We start from the raw sequence: 18,427 nt of genomic DNA, 5'->3' as shown, positions 1-18,427 counted from the left end.
AATGAGACTACAACTAACAAAGTACAATGTACATATTACCTGATTTTGATTTTTTTTAAATTGTCAGCTGTGTCTTCAAATGTTTCATTTTTAATTTTAGCAAATTTGTAAATAGTGTGATGTGCTGGCTACCACATTTATAAGGCATGTACCCTTCTTACAAATGTACAAGCACAATTACAATCATCTTGTCTGTCTAGTAATACTGTTGCTTGCAATTTTTTCTTAGCTTAATTTATTCTTACATATTTGGTCCATAGTTATAACATAATGTGTTTGATATTTTTTTTCTGGTTCTTATTATGGTGGACTTGGTTTTATTAAGTGAAAATAGTTAATACCTTGATATAAAGATTGTAATGACCTTTAAAGAACCCTGATATTAGGTGTCTTATAAGCTGAATATAAGATGACATGTACTCCATTACAGTGAGAGTCTAAGTATAGATGTATAACTATATTATGTATATTTATATATTTCAGGATGCACCAAAGTAAATTGTATAAAAGAAGTAATATACATATTCATACATTTTAGTGCTAGCTTTAAAAATTAAGTACATAACTTTGCACTTGAAGTGCTTTATTATAGTAATTTGTACTTCTTGAATAAGTTTAGATGTATATATATGATTCCTTTATATACATGTATAACAAAGTTATAATGGTGAACTAATTTATTTTAATTTTCTATGTATGACATTTTTTATTTGTATAATCACTATTACCACTACAAATTAATAAATCAGTTTTCTTCAAAAGTTACATAGTTTTCTCTCCATATAATTGTAAAATCCTCATTGTAGATGTGTAATGGTAACTGGTTTGTTTGATTGTTATAAACATGTATGTAAATGTAAAAGGGAACAGTAGTTACAGTGACTATACAAACTATAAATGTTACTATATAATGTTGGATCATAAAAATATGTCGTTTTACGACAAAGCTTATCTATAATCAATCATACAGACTGTCTAAGTTTTTTGAGAGAGAAAAATTTCATCAATACACCAGCTTAATGATTATCATTTATTCACAGTTAGATGTTCCTACATGTGTCATATAATTCGAAGCATGTTTAGGTGACACAACCCCTATCATTTTATCAATTTAGATTGAAAATCAGAAATGATAAAGCAGTCGCCAGAACCTGAAGATATGTAGAGCATGTTAGCATATAAAATTATCGCTACACCAGTGCAAGTAAATAGATCCATATATTAAAAAATCAAATTAGTTTCCGCATTTTTTTTACCCAAATAAACAAAAGAAAACCAGAAAAACTTGTTAATCTGAATAGCACATGGGCGGATTCAGGCGGGGGCGTACTGGGCGTGTGCCCTCCCCCCTAAAATTTGCAAAACATGGGTTGTCATGGGTATATTATGGCGGTTTTAGATTGAAACTTAATAAACCCGCTAATTTTACCACAAAAAGATATCTACATTGAACCCACCCTAGAGGAATATTTAAAAAAATTAACCTAAAGAAATTTTAACTGTGCGCCCCCCCCCCCCCGCCCCCAATATAAAAATACCTGGATCCGCCTCTGGAATAGCATATTATTTGGTTTGAATAAATAAGATTTCATTAAAAAGCGCATGATGTCTAACCTTTTACCAGTACCAGTTGTTCATTTCTATTTACATGTATTCACATGACTACACCAGTCGTTTACTTTCGATATTCAAGTTGTCTACAAATGTTGGACGCATACAAAACCATTTGATGTTTAACTAGGTAAAGAAACCCTATTAGATAGCACAATTTCACTAGTCCTAAAGGGAACAAATATTGAACGCCGCAACTGTCTTTTGTTGATGGTTTTCTATATATTTCTCGTTATACACAGTACATTTTATGGTATACATAGTGTATTTCACATTATACGTGGTCGTGGACTCTTTATACGCGGTGCATATAACTTTATGTGCAGTATAGCTGTCATTATACGTGGTGCGTTTTTCATTATATGCAGTACAAAACTGGGTATACGCAGTACTTTTCACATTATACGTGGTACATATATCGTTATACGCGGTGCATTTTGCAATATACGCTGTACATTTCATGTTATACGCAGTACATTTTCTAATATAAGCAGTATATTTCACAGTATGATGCGAGACATTACACGCAGTATTTTACGCCTTATTTGCAGTAGTTTCAACTTTATACATAGTACTTTGTTTTATATATGCAATGGAAAATTCACTGGATATACGTGGTTCTTTCGATATTATACGCAGTAGATATTTCGTTATGATGATGATCATTTATTCTCTTTACTTTCCGTAAATGTACGACTGTAACCGAGCCCGCGGACTATTTTGTTGGAACTTTTTTTACTCTGGCGCCCAAAATGTCGTCTGTAAAACTGAAGGCCTGTCTGGAAGAAATTGGTCTAGGAACCCTTCTGTAGAATTTCGTTGACGAAAAGATTGATGATAAAACATTCTCTTTTCTTTCTGATTTTGATCTCTCAAGGATTGATATCTCAACGATTGGGGACAGAGTAAGGCTCAGGGAGAAAATGCAGCAACTTGTCGCTACTACAGATGTACCAACCACGAGTAGTGGATCGACGATGTTTGGAGGTGACTTGTATTTTAAATAGCAGAAGGGGTCGTTTTTGCAGATTAACTTTGGTTGAATAGTCAAATCCATACATAGTAAATTTATGTTTAACAGGTCGGGAACAATAGTTTGTACGGCATTCGATTGCATGGCCTTCATTTATTTTAAAAAAGCGTCCATTAAAAAATGTAGACAATAGTTTGGTATGAGGCTTCAGTGTGATGAGTTGTACTGTGTATCTTTATTTCATAATGGTCGCGCATCAACCTCCTGTTTAACGGACATTTAACTTAGAATAACATGGCCAACACATACATTTTAATCAAGCATAACTTTAAAACCATTCATCAGAATGATTTGAAATTTAGTATGAGGCTTCAGTGTGATGAGTTGTATTGTGTTTCTTAATTTCATAAAATTCCTATTTTATAAACCTAGAATTATTTTTATATTTGATGCTCTAAATCTAAGAAACTCTTAAGATTGTAAAATTCTTATAAAACAAACAAAAAAGCAACAACAAATAAAAACACGGCAGTTCAAACAAACTAAAATCTGACAGTTAGGTTGAGACTGATCTCTATTTTAACCAATTTTGAGGGTAGTTATCGATCCATGACATCGGGAGCCGGGAGACAAATAACAATTGAACAAGTGGCTTGGTTATTTTAATAATTCAATTTTCCCACGAATTGTAGAAGTCTGCGGTCTTGTGTTATTATAAGTTGTAATTATTATTATATTTCGTTATTTGGCCACATTTTATGAAACGTTTTGTTATTTCAAAACTAGATGTAACTTGGATTATATGTGAAAAGAGCTGTACAAGAGTGTAAAGGGACTTTAAAATGCATAACTTGTGTTTCCTTCATCTGACCTTGTTGTTGAAATCATATTCTAAGACTTCGGATTTTATGTGCCAATTTGTAGCATTTCAGCTCGGTATGTAAATATTATCAACTGAGAGATGACAAGTAAATATTATGTGGTAAATGTATCTAAGGCTAGGGTTGCTGCTCAAGTTTGAATGAATTGACAGACAATTCAGGCCAGAACACAGGATGTTTGTAAGGGGGGACAAACCTAATCCACTGGAGGTCTGGAGGACTTTGATAGTCACTATTAAATCAAAGTGACGAGTTATATAGTACTCGTGCTTGTTTATTTTCATAGGGTCCGGCGCTCCCCTCTGTGAATGCACCTGGAATCTCGACTTTCTGTTTGCGACACTGAATTTCGTATTGAAGTTTTATGTTCTTTGATTTTAAGTGTACCATGCAATCACTCTCGAACTTGAAACAAACGCAAACTTGTGCACTGCTTCGATGCCACATGAACTTTTGTTTTAAATTAATGTCATTTATGCTGAGCATCATGGTGATATTTCATAAGTGGGTTTTATGTTAATAATTTAATACAACAAATTTGTGTTTTGATGCGTTGATCCTGGTTTCTTCTGTATATCTTATCCCTTTTTTATTCTAAAGTAAATTTTCAAACAAGCGACACAAATTGATTCAGTACATGAGTATTTTGATTTCAATTAGAACTTAATTATTTTCCATTTCTGCCTTCGTGTTTTAATGAACTTGTATCAAAATTTAGTTATTTAAAAAAGTGAACATTTATTTCAACATAATGAAGAAATACGCTGGATATGCTACTATGTCATATGTCGTAGTTATTCCATATCGAGATCCGATATTAGAAACTGATCACCTGAGCGCTTGGCAAAATATGGAAGGACGATTTTTTGCCACGATGCAGTCCTGGGTAATAAGCCCTACAGATTAACTCCTTCCTCATTTTTCAATAATCCTCGATAATATGGTAATTAAAAAACTGCTGTGCCTACGGATATTAACCAAGTATAAAGTTTGCAGAGCGAATTGAACAGCGGGAAAGTCAAAATTTTTTCAATGAATTTTATCAAAAAATAAAATATTAAAACTTGTTAATAATCGTAGGCATAGCACTTTTCTAAAACTACTTTAACGCTGCATGTTTTAAGGTATTGGTTATATGGATCTGTTGGGATTATCACGCAGGACTTTTCGGTTTTATGTGAAGTTTGTCCACATGTCTTTAAGTGCCATTTTACATGCTTACTTCATATTCTAAATATAGAAACAATAAATAAAGTAATTTTTATCGCTTGTTTTCTTATATCATAACTTTTACTGAAACATATTTATCATGTGGAAGAAATAAGAGAGGTTTAAAGTGATCCTTAAAGTACCTTAACTACCCTTCGTCCTAAGATGGAGTGATTTCAACGAAGACCTGACTAATAGTTGTTTTCCCTTGTACAATATGAACCCGGTTGATTGTAATTTAATCTGACCATTAATGCCATTTCACCTGATTTTAAACAATATTTATCCTGTTACATGTTCACTGGTATGACCCAATACCATTGTCACAAATTGTGGACAGAAAACAATTTCTTACCTTAGCGCACCAACTTGGAATAATTATAGCATAGTTTTCCGTCGTTAAATAAACCAGACAAGAGGTTCTTGTATACAATGCCTGATTGTTAATCTACTCAATCAGCCACTTCAAAAATTAAATAAAAGGCCGTCTTGTTTCTTTAAGCAATAGATGCAACTTCATTTTCTGACAAACCTACGAAGGATGTAATTCCTTCAGAAATTTCGTTTGCAGAATAAGCTCAAATTACAAAATGTACTGGATATAAGTTCACTTTCTTTGCTATTCTGGATGTGGAGGTTTTGACCAGTCTATCAAATTTCAGTCTTCATGATTATGAAAGTGTGTTGAAAAGAGCTATCGAGGTCTATAAAAAAATCATTGGTACAGAACGTTGAATGGACTACCTAACTGGAGTATCTACTCCAAATATGTAATATATGCTTTGTCAGATTTATTTTAAACTCGACTTGATAATGGAGTAGTGTTCGGTAATTTTGTTGCAACCCTTATATAAAATTTAGATAAAATAAAAATGATGTGTCAAATATTTATCATGGCAGAATGGGCTTGCGTAGATTTTTCAATGTACATAGTGTATGTATACAAGTTGTCCAACCATATTCAACAAGTCTAAGTTGTCAAACTGGCTCTTTGTGTCAAGCAAACGATTGCTTGCAGAATTGGGTATGAAGTCCAAAAAACCCGAAAGTCAAAATTATTGATTTGTCTTAGCTAGGTCAGACATTTTTTCATTATTTTAGCAAGATATCTTCCTCTCAGTGACAGTTACGTTAAGAGCATTTGGTATCTTATTGGTCAGTAGATTTTCTTTTAGAATGTGTGAAATAAATGACTGCATTCATTAAATCTATATTCGATGCGCTTCAGTGTAAATATTCGTATTTTTTTTTTCTTTACAAATGGTAAACATAATGATGGTTTAATAAAATAAAAAAAATAAAAACAAAACAACTCGAAAGACCTAAAACTTAAAAAAAAAGATCACCCAAACGTTAAAAAGGCATACAAATTTATTGTTAACGGATTTTATATATGTAACTTAGCAGTAGTATACATAAAAATAGACAGGGTTGGTTTATGCATGCCAAAATCATACTTAATTCATTGTCATTTATAATTAAGTACTAATTACAAACACATTACCAGGCTTTTTTTCTCCGGATGTTGCACGTTCGAGATAAAAAAATATATAGATTGTGAATGAAGTTGGCACTTTAAAAGTTAAGTTTAATTTGTAGATGTTAGTGGGAGATGAATGAATGTATAGTTGTCTAAAAAAAACAAAAACAAAAAAAAAAACAAAACGGATCTGAGGTCCTTTTCACAAACAATCGAAAGTGTAAAATTAGTCGTAAGTTATGATGTCCTAATAGAGTTAAGTATTGTGCCGTCCCAACTTACGACTAATTTTACTCTTACAATTTTTTGTGAAAAGGGCTGCAGTATACAGAAAGAGCTATCGTTACGGAAATCACCCTTTTGTCCATTCGACTTTTCCTTTGATTTTTGTTTATTTTGAACATGAATCTCTAAAAAATAAGCAGTATGTGAATGTGTTTCTAGAAAAGCAAAGGTCGCTTACCCGAGTTGTTCATTTACTTTTGTTAATTTGTATGTATTATATTCTTCGTGATTGTCAGTTTTCCATACCTGGTCTTTGTCCCTGGATTACATTCTTTTGATATCCGCTAGAGTCTTGGTTCCTTTGATTACTCTTTTATATGGATTTGTACTTAAATACCAATTTAATTTTTTATGACATGGGCAATTTTACAGTACATGAAAAAACATTCTTTTAAATTTTTCATCATACAATCATTAGCATTGATTACATTGACATTATATCTTGAAGTTTTATGATTTTCCGTTTGTTTTTTTATGAAAATCGATAATATTGTGTAAAAAGTCAGATTTATCAGTTGGCAACAAGTATTTTGTCATATGTCAGGTTTGTATGTCTCGCTGAACATCAAGTTTTGAATTATGTCAATTATACATAAAATGTATGTCGCTTTTACACAGTCGGACATTGATATGATAAATCAATTATAACCTATGGTGTGACGCCGTTCTGGTTTGGTAATTAAAACATACACAGTGATTTTGATAGAAACATGTCTAAATGCTTTCAATTACAACGTGAAATCATTTTGTAATGCATAAAAAGACGTCCCAGATTCTGTCATTAATCGGCAGATGCTTTGCCAGATATAAATAGCAAAAGTACAATTCTACAAATTAGCAATTTAGTTGTTAGATAAGTAACCTTCATACCTAGAGTCTGGTTGACATGTCGCTAGAGACAACAATAAAAAAAAAGGGACAATACAAACCGGTTTTAATTTTCTCGTGTGTCCATATCCCTTTGCCTGTACACCAACATAATTATTGTCGTGAACAACATCTTTAAAAACCATTCAAATAGAACTATATTCTCTTTGATATGTATTAATATTTTTGAAACAAACTGACCAGTTTCATTATGCGTTGTTTGTTTTGCTCATATGATTTGATTGTAAATATGGTACCTATTTATTATGTCATAATTTAATGTTATATTAACATTTAACCAAAACTTGAACAAAATAAAATATTTAATATAAAGAGCAATATTACAAAGTCAACAATATATCACAATAAACACTTTAAGGCAAAATATAAAAAAAAAACAAAAATCATTGATGACGCTATTGACTCTCATCAAGCTGGAGAGCTTCCGTTTCCTCAGTTTGATCAGTTTTCTGTTCTTTCTGAACTATTGGTCTCTTTTCTCTGACCCACGATTTCATTGCTCGGGGTGTTTGTGTAGATCTGTTTCTAACTGCTCTTAGTTCAATCGCACCATGATGTCTGTCATGTGTACTGACCACGGCGTCATCAACAAGTAATGATGACGTAATATTTATTGACCTACATTTAAAGGTAGCCTTGAAAAATTTTCTAAATGTTTTACTCATGAAAGAATAGATAAACGGATTAACAACTGAATTAGCATAAGAAAAACATGGTGCTAGGTTTTGAAGGTGATAAGTAAACGAGTCGTTTGTATTAACGCTGACAGAAATAACAGCCGCCATGTGTAGGGGAAGCCAAGAGATGGCAAAGGCCAGTGCAACAATTGCTACCAGTTTTACTAAACGACCTCTTCGTTTCATTGACACGAGTGTGACTTGATTTAATCGAGTTTTTGCCATCGTTGCTTTCATTTGACGAGCAATTTGTAAATAGCAGAATCCTAATATACACTCTGGTATAGCATAAAACAAAACCAGCATCGTTATCTTGTAGGCTTTACTTTCAGTCTTTGAAAGTTCCTCTAGACAATATGTTACAGGTTCGATGTATACCATTTCTTTATTAATAAATATGATAGGTATGAAAGCCAACAGGGAAACTATCCAAATACAGCCAATTACAACTATACATCTTCTTTTTGTCCTGAAAATATAGCAACAGTGTTACAGTGAGTTCTAACTGATGTTTTCCATGCATCTTTGCGGATGTTTCTAGAGAAGCAGAGGACGCTTATCCTAGCGGTGCACCATGTCTGATCTTTGCCCTTTGATTACATTCTTTTGATTACCACTATAACCTTGGTTCCCTTGATTACTCTTTCCAAATGACAAGCATATCAATTTTATGAAATAATGTCAATTAGATGCAGACAAGACAAGATGCGACCGATTTTCAATGAACTAAAATTGAATCGCATAAAACCGTAGTAATAGAATGAACGGGATCTGCCGCCGTACATAGAATTAATTCTAATTAGATCCTGTCATTGCATTAATTCCCAAGACTTAAAGATATAATGCTACTGGAGGAAGAGTCTGAAATATTGCATAAGAATATTCTTTTATTAGTTATTGATGAGATCGTTCTGAAGAGATGCTCAAGTTAAAAACTTAACTTGTATGGTACAGCTTATGATTATTAAAAAAAAAAGCGTTAAACTATCACTAAAAATGATTAAAAAAAGTCAAATGTTTACTCGTATTGCATTTGTTCAATTCCGGTATTTCTTTATTTTTAGTTATCTCGCCCTTTTAATAAGTATGGTGTTCTTTTGACAGACGACAAAGGAGCTTTTCCTTAATAGTTGTTCTACCTCCGTTCTACGTGCAGTGATGTAGTAAAACATATATTTAGTAATAAGGGTCTGAAATATTCCCAACGATGTTAGAACTGTCAAATTTGCTTCGCAAATTTTTGGTCGTTCCCTAAGCGGGACTCGAACTCGTACCGTTGTGCACGGAGATCTTTTAACCAAAACTCTTCCCGCTTCAACCTTTGTGGATCGCACCAGATCGTATTCTGTTCCACGATTAGGATTTGCACGTTGTTGAAATCCTCGAGGAGATCGTAGTTTGGTAAGTAACCGTAACCTGAAATGTTGACTTATTGGAAGTAAGGGCGTTTTGTGAGGTCGCGCCTGTGTCCATTTAAACGTTTGTGAGATGGTTGTTTGGATTTGTCAACATATTGGAGATCACAGACGGGACAGCGAAGTAAATACATCACATTTGCACTTTTGCATTGTACGTTACAAAATGTTTTATAACGTTTCCCCGTGACCATGCTAGTTATTCTTGACGATTGGTGCATTGTTTGTAGCATTTACACCTTTTGTCATCACAGGATCGACTTGCACCTGGAGATAAGCTGGGCTTTGCATATATTTATTACATATGGTGTAACAGTCTTCTTTGTTCATTGGTGATCATGATCACATGTTGCAAAGATATCCCACGTACTTGAAACCTTATTTCTATTTTTAAATATATTGACGCTATGTTTCTATTTATATGTTTATTAAAGATGTACGTTTTAATTTTTATACGGAATTACTCTCAGCCAATCATCTCAAGTCCATATCCAAAATACATTATCTGCATATGTAATATTTAAATTAAGGACTTTCACTCAGTCAATACCTTCGTTAAAAGTCCATAATTGATAAATATGACTAAGCCGTTTTCATTTCATTGCATTAAATTGGGATTGTCAACAAATCTGACAGTCTTTTTATGCCGATGTAACTTTAACAAAACTTTTACACTTAGAAGCATGAACAATTAAGTTTATCGTGTTGCTTTAAGTTTTTTGTTTTTTGTTTTGTTAAGTTTTGTTTTTTGTTTTGTTTCTTTTTTTGTTTTGTTTTGTTTTATTTTGTTTTGTTTTTGTTTTTGTTTTGTTTTGTTTTGTTTTTTTTTTTGGGGGGGGCGGGGTTCATTTGTTATTGAATTACTACTTCGATTCTGCACTAACATTTTTTTACAGTAAAATAAAATGTACTGGTATGTACAAATTACCTAATTGACAATGCAATAACAGGGTGCACAATGGCCAGGTACCTGTCTATTCCGACCGCTGTTAATGTCAATACATGTAACGATAAACACACTGTCATCATATACTGTACAAATTTACCTGAAAAAAAATGTAAAAAGTTACGCCTAAGATCGGTTTTCGTAATATATCTGAAAACAAACGAGTGTGAAAATCTTAGTTTACAATAGGTTTTCGTAACTGGTATAAAGAGGGAACGTCATGCAAAATAATAAAATTAAAATAATGTGGAAACGGCACAAAATGCTTAGATTTCTTGATATAAACAGAAACAAAAATATATTAAGGAAAACTACTTTAAAGACACTTTGTTCTTTCTCAAATTTTAATACATTTAAGACTCCTTTAATACAATTGATCTCAGATCTAAATCTTCAATGTGAGAGAAATAACAATTCTATATTATATTGATGGTAAGAATTACCTCCTATTCATATTGTTTCATATATACCTAGATATGTAATTGTGTTAAGTACATTGGCATTGTAAAAGTCAGAGAAGAAGTTGATAAATATTGAGTAGAAGCATTATAAAGTCTCTTATAACTGACAAAACAATCTTATCTCATATGCAATCATCTTTCAACTAATAACTAATATCAAGATCACTTACCAAAAAAAAAGTGGGCAAGAATAAAGAAATGAAGAAATTATCAATTAATGTCATACTACAATAGAACACGTAACCCAGGTCTAAATTACTGCCGTCCTAACCTTAATTCATTATATAAAAATAGCAAAGATAATAGATTGAAAGCTTTTCTAACGGCCCGACTTATATGATAAGTGATTTGACCTAGTCTTGCAATCAATCGTAATAAAAACAAATGACCGTTTGTCAATAATTTTGAAACAGAAGAAACAAAGTGAAGTGTACTTTTTCTAACAAGTCACAATATCTTCTTAGATGTATATTAGATTGAGACAAATGTAATAAAGCGTGCCGTAATTGCCTTAATACTCAAATGGTAAAAGAATCGATCTTTTGCTGCACATGAATGCCATAATACAAATTAAAAAAAAAACATTTACCATTTCAGTGTTACTTGCAACAGAACAAAGGGCTTATTTGTTTAGGTTTTTACAATATTACGACACAGAATTCGCCACAATTTAGGTTTTCATGATTTTGTAATTGATTTTATAAAAAAAAAGTAAATGTATGCGACGGTAATTGTTTCTGTACTCTACAGTAAGGAATACTGGAGTTGAACAGTTAGATGAAAAGTCAGGCATAAAAAATATAAATGACAAGTTTGTCTTGATTTAATATAAATGAGACAGACTTCAAAAATTAAGTATTATATACCGAAGTCGGTAGGAATAGTAATAATGGTCAAGATTTGTTTCATTTACTTAAAACCGAATGTGTAATGAATCAAAAGTTTTTTTTAATTAACACACATAGAATCAGCAAGTTTTTAATATATAAGTGCAGTCAAAACCAAAAATATTTAAATAAGAAGTCAAGTCCAACATCGATAAGTTCCATCAGAGAAAGTCAAAGGAGAGTAGATATTGTGAAAACTAATTGGAAGTACATAAAAAGGGAACGATTGGAACATAGTAAAAAACCATAAGCATTTCATTTGTGAGTGGTATGGTAAGGGCATCTATTGTGGGGCATATTTATGTTAAGATGCATGGTTGTGTTAATAAATATGACAAGAATATGATGTTGATACTTCGAATTAAAAAAAAATTCTTTCATACATTTTGCTCAAGTTTAGAATTTACTCCTGATTATATTTAAACAAACGGGTGACCTCGTAAGCTTTTAAACAAATATTTCATATATTATCTGTAATCCCAGATTTCATATGATACTATTACAAATATTGCCCGTGTTTCACATGTATTGAAAACCTGATATCATCTGGTTTATGTTCATTTAATATTATCCTAGAGATACATGTATTTCTGTACTGGATCATCCTTCAAATTTCTTTTCAGAAAATACCCTTAAGATGTTGATTTCATGACGAAAAAGGAAGTAGAATATGACAATTATCGTAACGAATGTTCATTGCGATTTAATAGGATGATGATACTGATTCTATCACAAAACCATATCAAATTGTCAAGTTTCTGTATCAATATAACGTTGAGCTTTTTAAATTAATTTATTTTGTAGCACTTACGTTTTTTTTGTTGTTGAATTGAATGGCCTTTTTTTGTCTGTAGATGAAAGGCGGAGGACAAGATAGGAAACCGATTGACCATTTTGAAATAATAAATTCAGCGTGCCGGGTCTAGATACTGTTGTCTATTGACAGCAGAGTTTGGTTTTAATTTCAGTTTAAAGGCAATTTTCACTTTGATTCAGTGCCCTGACCAATTTTTGAAGACATGTTTGTTACCATGTTCCGATTGTGTGAACGTCTAACCATTGGCCTACCAGGCAATGCTCAGTATAATAACAGAAAAGATTTATTTCCTTTAGAATACACTAGTTGGCCGAGTGGTATAGAGCGTTGGACTTATCGCCCTAGACCAATCGGCCAGCTAGGCCCTAGTGGTTTAGGGCGCTGGACTTTGTGCAGGCGGTGTTGCCATAGATGTCACAGCGCTACGAGTTCGAGTCCCGTGGAGGGAACCAAATAAACAAAATTGATTACCCGGTATATGTCGGTTTATGTTTATGAATTACTAAACTGTGCCTCTAGACAACATTTTATTAGTATATTTTATGAAGCGGATGTTAAGGTTTTTTTCATAATTTAGTGTTGAAAAAAACATACATCAAAATAGTCCCTTTTGGCTTTATTTTTTACGGTATTATCATTTAATAATTCTAAAGAAGTTTTAATTTCTGCAAACAAACTAATTAATTGTTTTATTTATAGAACGAAAAGTTGTTAAAATATATATAAGGTATCTTTGATGCATTTTACTAAACCCGCAGACCTCTCTACTAAATAACACCATTGTTTTAACGGTTAACTGAATCAATTATGTCAATGACAGAGAAGTTACTTTAAACGAAATATTTATATTTCTTGGTGTGTGTTTAATATACCTTTAAGTAGCAATTGATCAATTTATAATAATGTTTTTCTTTAAGTCTACCATAAAATACCATGCCTTAACAACATTTACAGGATTTCTTCCGTTCGAGTGATTGCCAGACTATGTGAACTTTTTTTAGGGCTAATATATCTATATAAGGCAAAATAAGATAGATGTTTATAGGAGCAAGAAAAGCTGCAGAGAAAGAGGTTGGTTTTGAGTCAACACAATTAAAGGCCTGATCAGAAAAGGATAACCCATAAAAAGAGACGATTTGCAGTATATTTTCTGCTATATGCCAAAATCTTTTTAGTACTACGACCTAAGCTACAATCAATGATTTAAGTAGCACAACCTCCCCACAAGAGAGAAAACAAACTGCCAGGTCATGCGACTTCGTTATAAATGTAACAAAGATAAATAAAACCACGGGTTTAACGCATCTCCCAGATCTCAACTTATTCTTAGTTAAATGTTGCTCCAGATACAATGAAATTCATCGTAGTCATTAGAAATCCGAATCTTCAAAGAAAATTTATTTCTGTTAATACAAAAAGATAAATGATCAACTAATGACTATTACATTGAGAGAACTTTAATTTTGGTAGTTATCGTACCTAAATGATGAGGAATCAGACACAGTGTTATGATTAATTTTAAACATATCCGTACCGTAGTTTTAAGTTTTAAATAAAAAAAATAACACAAGATACCTTGACTATATTATCGCAACTAGTAACTTGAATCATTCTCTATAAGAACCAGGTAAAAGGCAAAACATATACAGTTTTTTTCTATGCTCGGTTCGCCCCATTTAAACCACAGATTCGTGATCAATTATTGGCCCGTACCCAGTGGTTTCAATCAAAACCATACCAATTGGAAATTAATCAGTGAAAGACGGTTCGTGCAAACGCCATTTTAAAAACGAAATTTACCATGTTTAACATCTTAGTAAAGAAATAAATGAAGAATTTATCACAGCGATTTGAAGAAACAAATACCCCAATACAGCAAAATATTCTCACACTAATTAAAACACTTTCTACAAAGCTAAATAAGTCGTTATAATACATCGCTTTAAATGCAAAGAAATTGTCAGAACAAAGTTTCTTTTTATACATATTTGTTTCCTATTTATAAAATTTTACTACTTTGTAGCTCACATGGTCGTAGGTTATGTGACCTATTGCCATCACTTGGCGTCCGTCGGCGTCGTCGTCGTCGTGAACAATCTCATCAAATATCTTCTCCTCTGAAAGTACTAAATGGATTTCGATGAAACAGATGACAGAAAAAGATGATTGTTTTTTTTAGAGTATCCTGCATAAAATGACCATTTGGATTTTTGAACGGTTAAAAAAATGGCTGCCGTTACTGTAATAGAACATAGATGTCAGAAGCAGATTTTTGCATATATCTCAAAAACGGTGAGGTTTAACCAAATTCTGACAACGGTGAAATTATTCAACATGCCGAGATCTATCTGTAGTCAAATTTTGGTGAAAATCTGTTGACCCATGTTTGAGTTATTGTCCTTATGGACTTTTTTTGGTGATTTTGATGTTATTACTTTCAAAAATATTCTCCTCAGAAACTATTATACAGAATTCAATGAAAATTGGTATTTTTGTTTTTATATAGTATCCTAAATAAACTGACCGTTTGGATTTTTGACCGGTAAAAACATGGCCGCCGTTACTACATAGAACATAGGTATATAAAAAAGAAAAATTTTTTTTTTGCATATATTTCCAAAACTGTTATGTTCAGCCAATTTCTTTCAATTGCTGAAATGATCTTTATTATAAGGCTTATAAAAGTCTCCAAGGGATCAAAGTTGTCAGGTGATTCCATGTAAGAGTTATTACCTTTGAATGTTGAAAATTGACTTTTTACAGTTTTCATCCAATATCTTGAAAACTATGATAGATAGAATAAAACTTTCAATTGCTGAAACGATTCTTATTATAAGGTCTACAAAAGTCACCAGGATCAAAGTTGTCAGATGATTCCATGTAAGAGTTAATGTCCTTGAAATGCAAAAAAATACGTTTTTAGCAGTTTTCAGCCAATATCTTGAAAACTATAATAGTCAGAATGAAACTTTAAATTGATGAAATGATCCTTATGATAAGTCCTATCAAAGTCTTTATGGAGTTAAATTGTTGGACAACTCCTTGTTAGAGTTATTGCCCTTGAAAGGCAAAACTTTAACCAGGTGGGCGATTCAGGGATCCTGGGAGCCTCTTGTTTAACATAATTTAAATTACATAAATAACATAAATTAATCAATTTTCACAATTAGTATTATCGAATTTTATACCCCAAAATGAAACATTATGTTAAGCACGTCACGTCAAACCTTTATGCAATGTCATTTAGCACACTTTTAATGTATAAGTTTTAACGTTTCCTCATGCATGTTTAATTTACATACGAATAATATTATTCTAAGCCCACAAGTTATCTCTTTGGAAAGGAGCCAAACAAGTATCTCAAAGTTAACCCTGATCTTTGCTGTTCAGCTGAATGGAAATATATCTTGATATAAGGATGTGCTTTTTTCAATTTTTATGTATAATATTTTATCATTATATGCGTACAACCCCGTACTGAGGAGGAATATTACTGAAATAACTGGAAAATATAATTGTTCATTCAAAGACTTAGGACAATAAAAAATCACAAACTCATGCACTTTAATTGAACATAGATTCAAACCCAATTATAAACCAGACATTGAAATAATAGTTAAAAATTAAAGTGTCATTCATCTGTGCAACGTCGTATATCAGAATTCACGACTTTTCTTTCGCAGATTTTTATCAGTGGTACTTACTACTTATTACTTTTTGCATTCTAGATGGCAGAGCTTCTAAACAAGCGGGGTGGGGGGGGTAACTTAGTTATTCAGGAAACGTAGCAGTTAAATCTGCAAAGGAGAATGTAGACGAATTGATCATGTCATTTCCAGTGGTTAATGAAAGTATATATCATAGTTTACTCTTTATCTCATGAAGTCACCGTTTAATTACTATTTATATAGGATTTTTACAATACTTTCATTTGAGTGCCAATAACTAATACTAGTATTTGTCGAGTAAGAGTAATCAAGGGAACCAAGGTTATAGCGGTAATCAAAACAATGCAATCCAGGGACAAAGACCAGACATGGAAAAAAAAAGACATACACAACAAAGAACATAAAGTAACTAAAATGATATATACAAAGTAACAAAAGCAAATGAGCAACTCGGAATCCACTAAAAACTGGGAGCATGGACCTGGTGCATCGGTAGGGTAAGCGTCCTCTGCTTTTCTAGAAACACCCGCCGATTTGCTCATAAAAAGTCAAGTCCGGGGTAGACAAACGAGGAAATGAAAACTACGACCCGTTTGAATAAATCAGTTTTCGTGTTGCAGATAGATACACCATAACGATCCACGAGTTCATGATGACGACCACAAAACTTCTGTAGTGATGACTTCAATCTTGTAGCAACATAACTCTGTTCCAGAAGCCTATTTGTTAGAGTTCTAGCGCGATACAAAAAGTCTGCGTAGTTTTGGCAAGCTCTGGCATAACGTATGAGTTGTGATATGAACACTCCATACGCAGGTACCGAAGGGATGTTGCCACAGATGAAAGGAAATTTGATAATTCTGAATGAAAAGTCATCACGTTTGTCGTAAAGTGTGGTCAATAGTTTTACTTTACCATCGATTTCTAAGTGTAGGTCAAGATATTAGGCTGACTTCACAGTGACTGTAGTATCCTTTATCTAAAGTTATTTTGGGTAGATGCGATGTATCAAATCCCCGAAATTAGGATTGTTTAAAGATAATACGTCATCTATATAAATCGACTAAAAAGTATTTGGAAGATGATTTGGAATTATTTCTCACAAAATATGAGAAATCTCTATCAAGAACTAAGGTTCGAATATTAACCTAAATATGGCAATACAATACAAGTTACAAAAGTGCGCTAATACGGAATTTAGCCGACAAATACGGCCTTTGTCCATAACGGCCTGGTTAAAAGCCATATTAAACTGGTTAGTACATAAAAGTAAAATGAAAGTCGTTACCATTTCATGAAAGACAGGCATGGAGATATAACGAGAATAGGTATGGTAAATGTCTTAATTAGACAACAACCCCATCGGAATAAAAATGTCAGCCCAAGGCCTATTATTGGTCTTCAATGAACGACAAGAAAACCCTCACACCACAGAGCAGGCTGCAGCTGGCCCCAAAACATCATTATACATAGGTACAGCAAAAGACTTGTCACTATATACTCATGTAACATAAAAATAAATTAAAGGTGAGAACGAAACAAGACATACAGAGGCCAGACATTCCTGACTTGAGCCATGCGCACAAAAATGCAGTGGTATTAAATACTTTGAAATGATCACGACCTTCCCTTCAAAATCTGGTCACTGTGGAAAAATATAACACAATTAAACATACCTAAAAATCAGTTCAAAAAGGCCTCAAAATAAAGAAAATGAATATAAATAACACAATTGTACAAACTAAGGACTACTAACAGTTAACTGACATGCCAGTTCAGACCAGTTCAAACTTACGAAAAGTTATGTTGTCCCCATCTTATGAATAATCAATCCCAATTCTTCCCATGCGGGGTTGAAAACCATGGTACATCATAAGTCATACAATAAGGACACAACCAATTTATGTCCAAAACTGCTTTTATATATAGTTTTTTTAATTCCTATGTAAAGACCCTATGAGCGAATCAATTTTAATACTACAAAAATGCTATCGTAACTATTTGGCAACAATATCATTACTATATCCCTTACGAATGAGATATTCATCTGTTAAGTTAACTTATTGATTGGGTATCGAGCTTTCCGTCTTTTGTGTAGAATATTATCATACAAATGTACTCGCACGTATTAAGGTTACAGACCACCAATTCAACCAATGAGCATTTGGAACGTACACCAAAAATAGTCCTACGCAGAAATTACCCCTGTTCCTCATAGTGCTGTGAAAA

At 32.6% G+C, this 18,427-nt stretch overlaps 1 protein-coding gene across 1 annotated transcript in view; it reads right to left on the bottom strand.

The window, feature by feature from the left end:
* Nucleotides 1-7,611: 7,611 nt before the first annotated feature.
* The window catches only part of LOC148611312 (galanin receptor type 1-like), a 55,916-nt gene continuing 45,100 nt past the window's right edge, over nt 7,612-18,427 (bottom strand). The window contains exons 2-3 of the mRNA XM_088591749.1: nt 10,348-10,465; nt 7,612-8,473 (exon numbers count right to left, since the gene is read on the bottom strand). Coding sequence (XP_088447875.1) covers nt 7,723-8,473; nt 10,348-10,465 — 869 coding nt within the window. The 3' untranslated portion in view covers nt 7,612-7,722. The remainder of the gene's footprint in view (nt 8,474-10,347; nt 10,466-18,427) is intronic.

This window comes from Perna viridis, chromosome 7 (assembly GCF_037379345.1).
Source record: "Perna viridis isolate PV_CMFRI_1.1 ecotype Kerala chromosome 7, ASM3737934v1, whole genome shotgun sequence".
Lineage (NCBI taxonomy): Eukaryota > Metazoa > Mollusca > Bivalvia > Mytilida > Mytilidae > Perna > Perna viridis.
The sequence above is the reverse complement of the archived record's forward strand: the minus strand, read 5'-3'. Positions and strand labels throughout refer to the sequence as shown.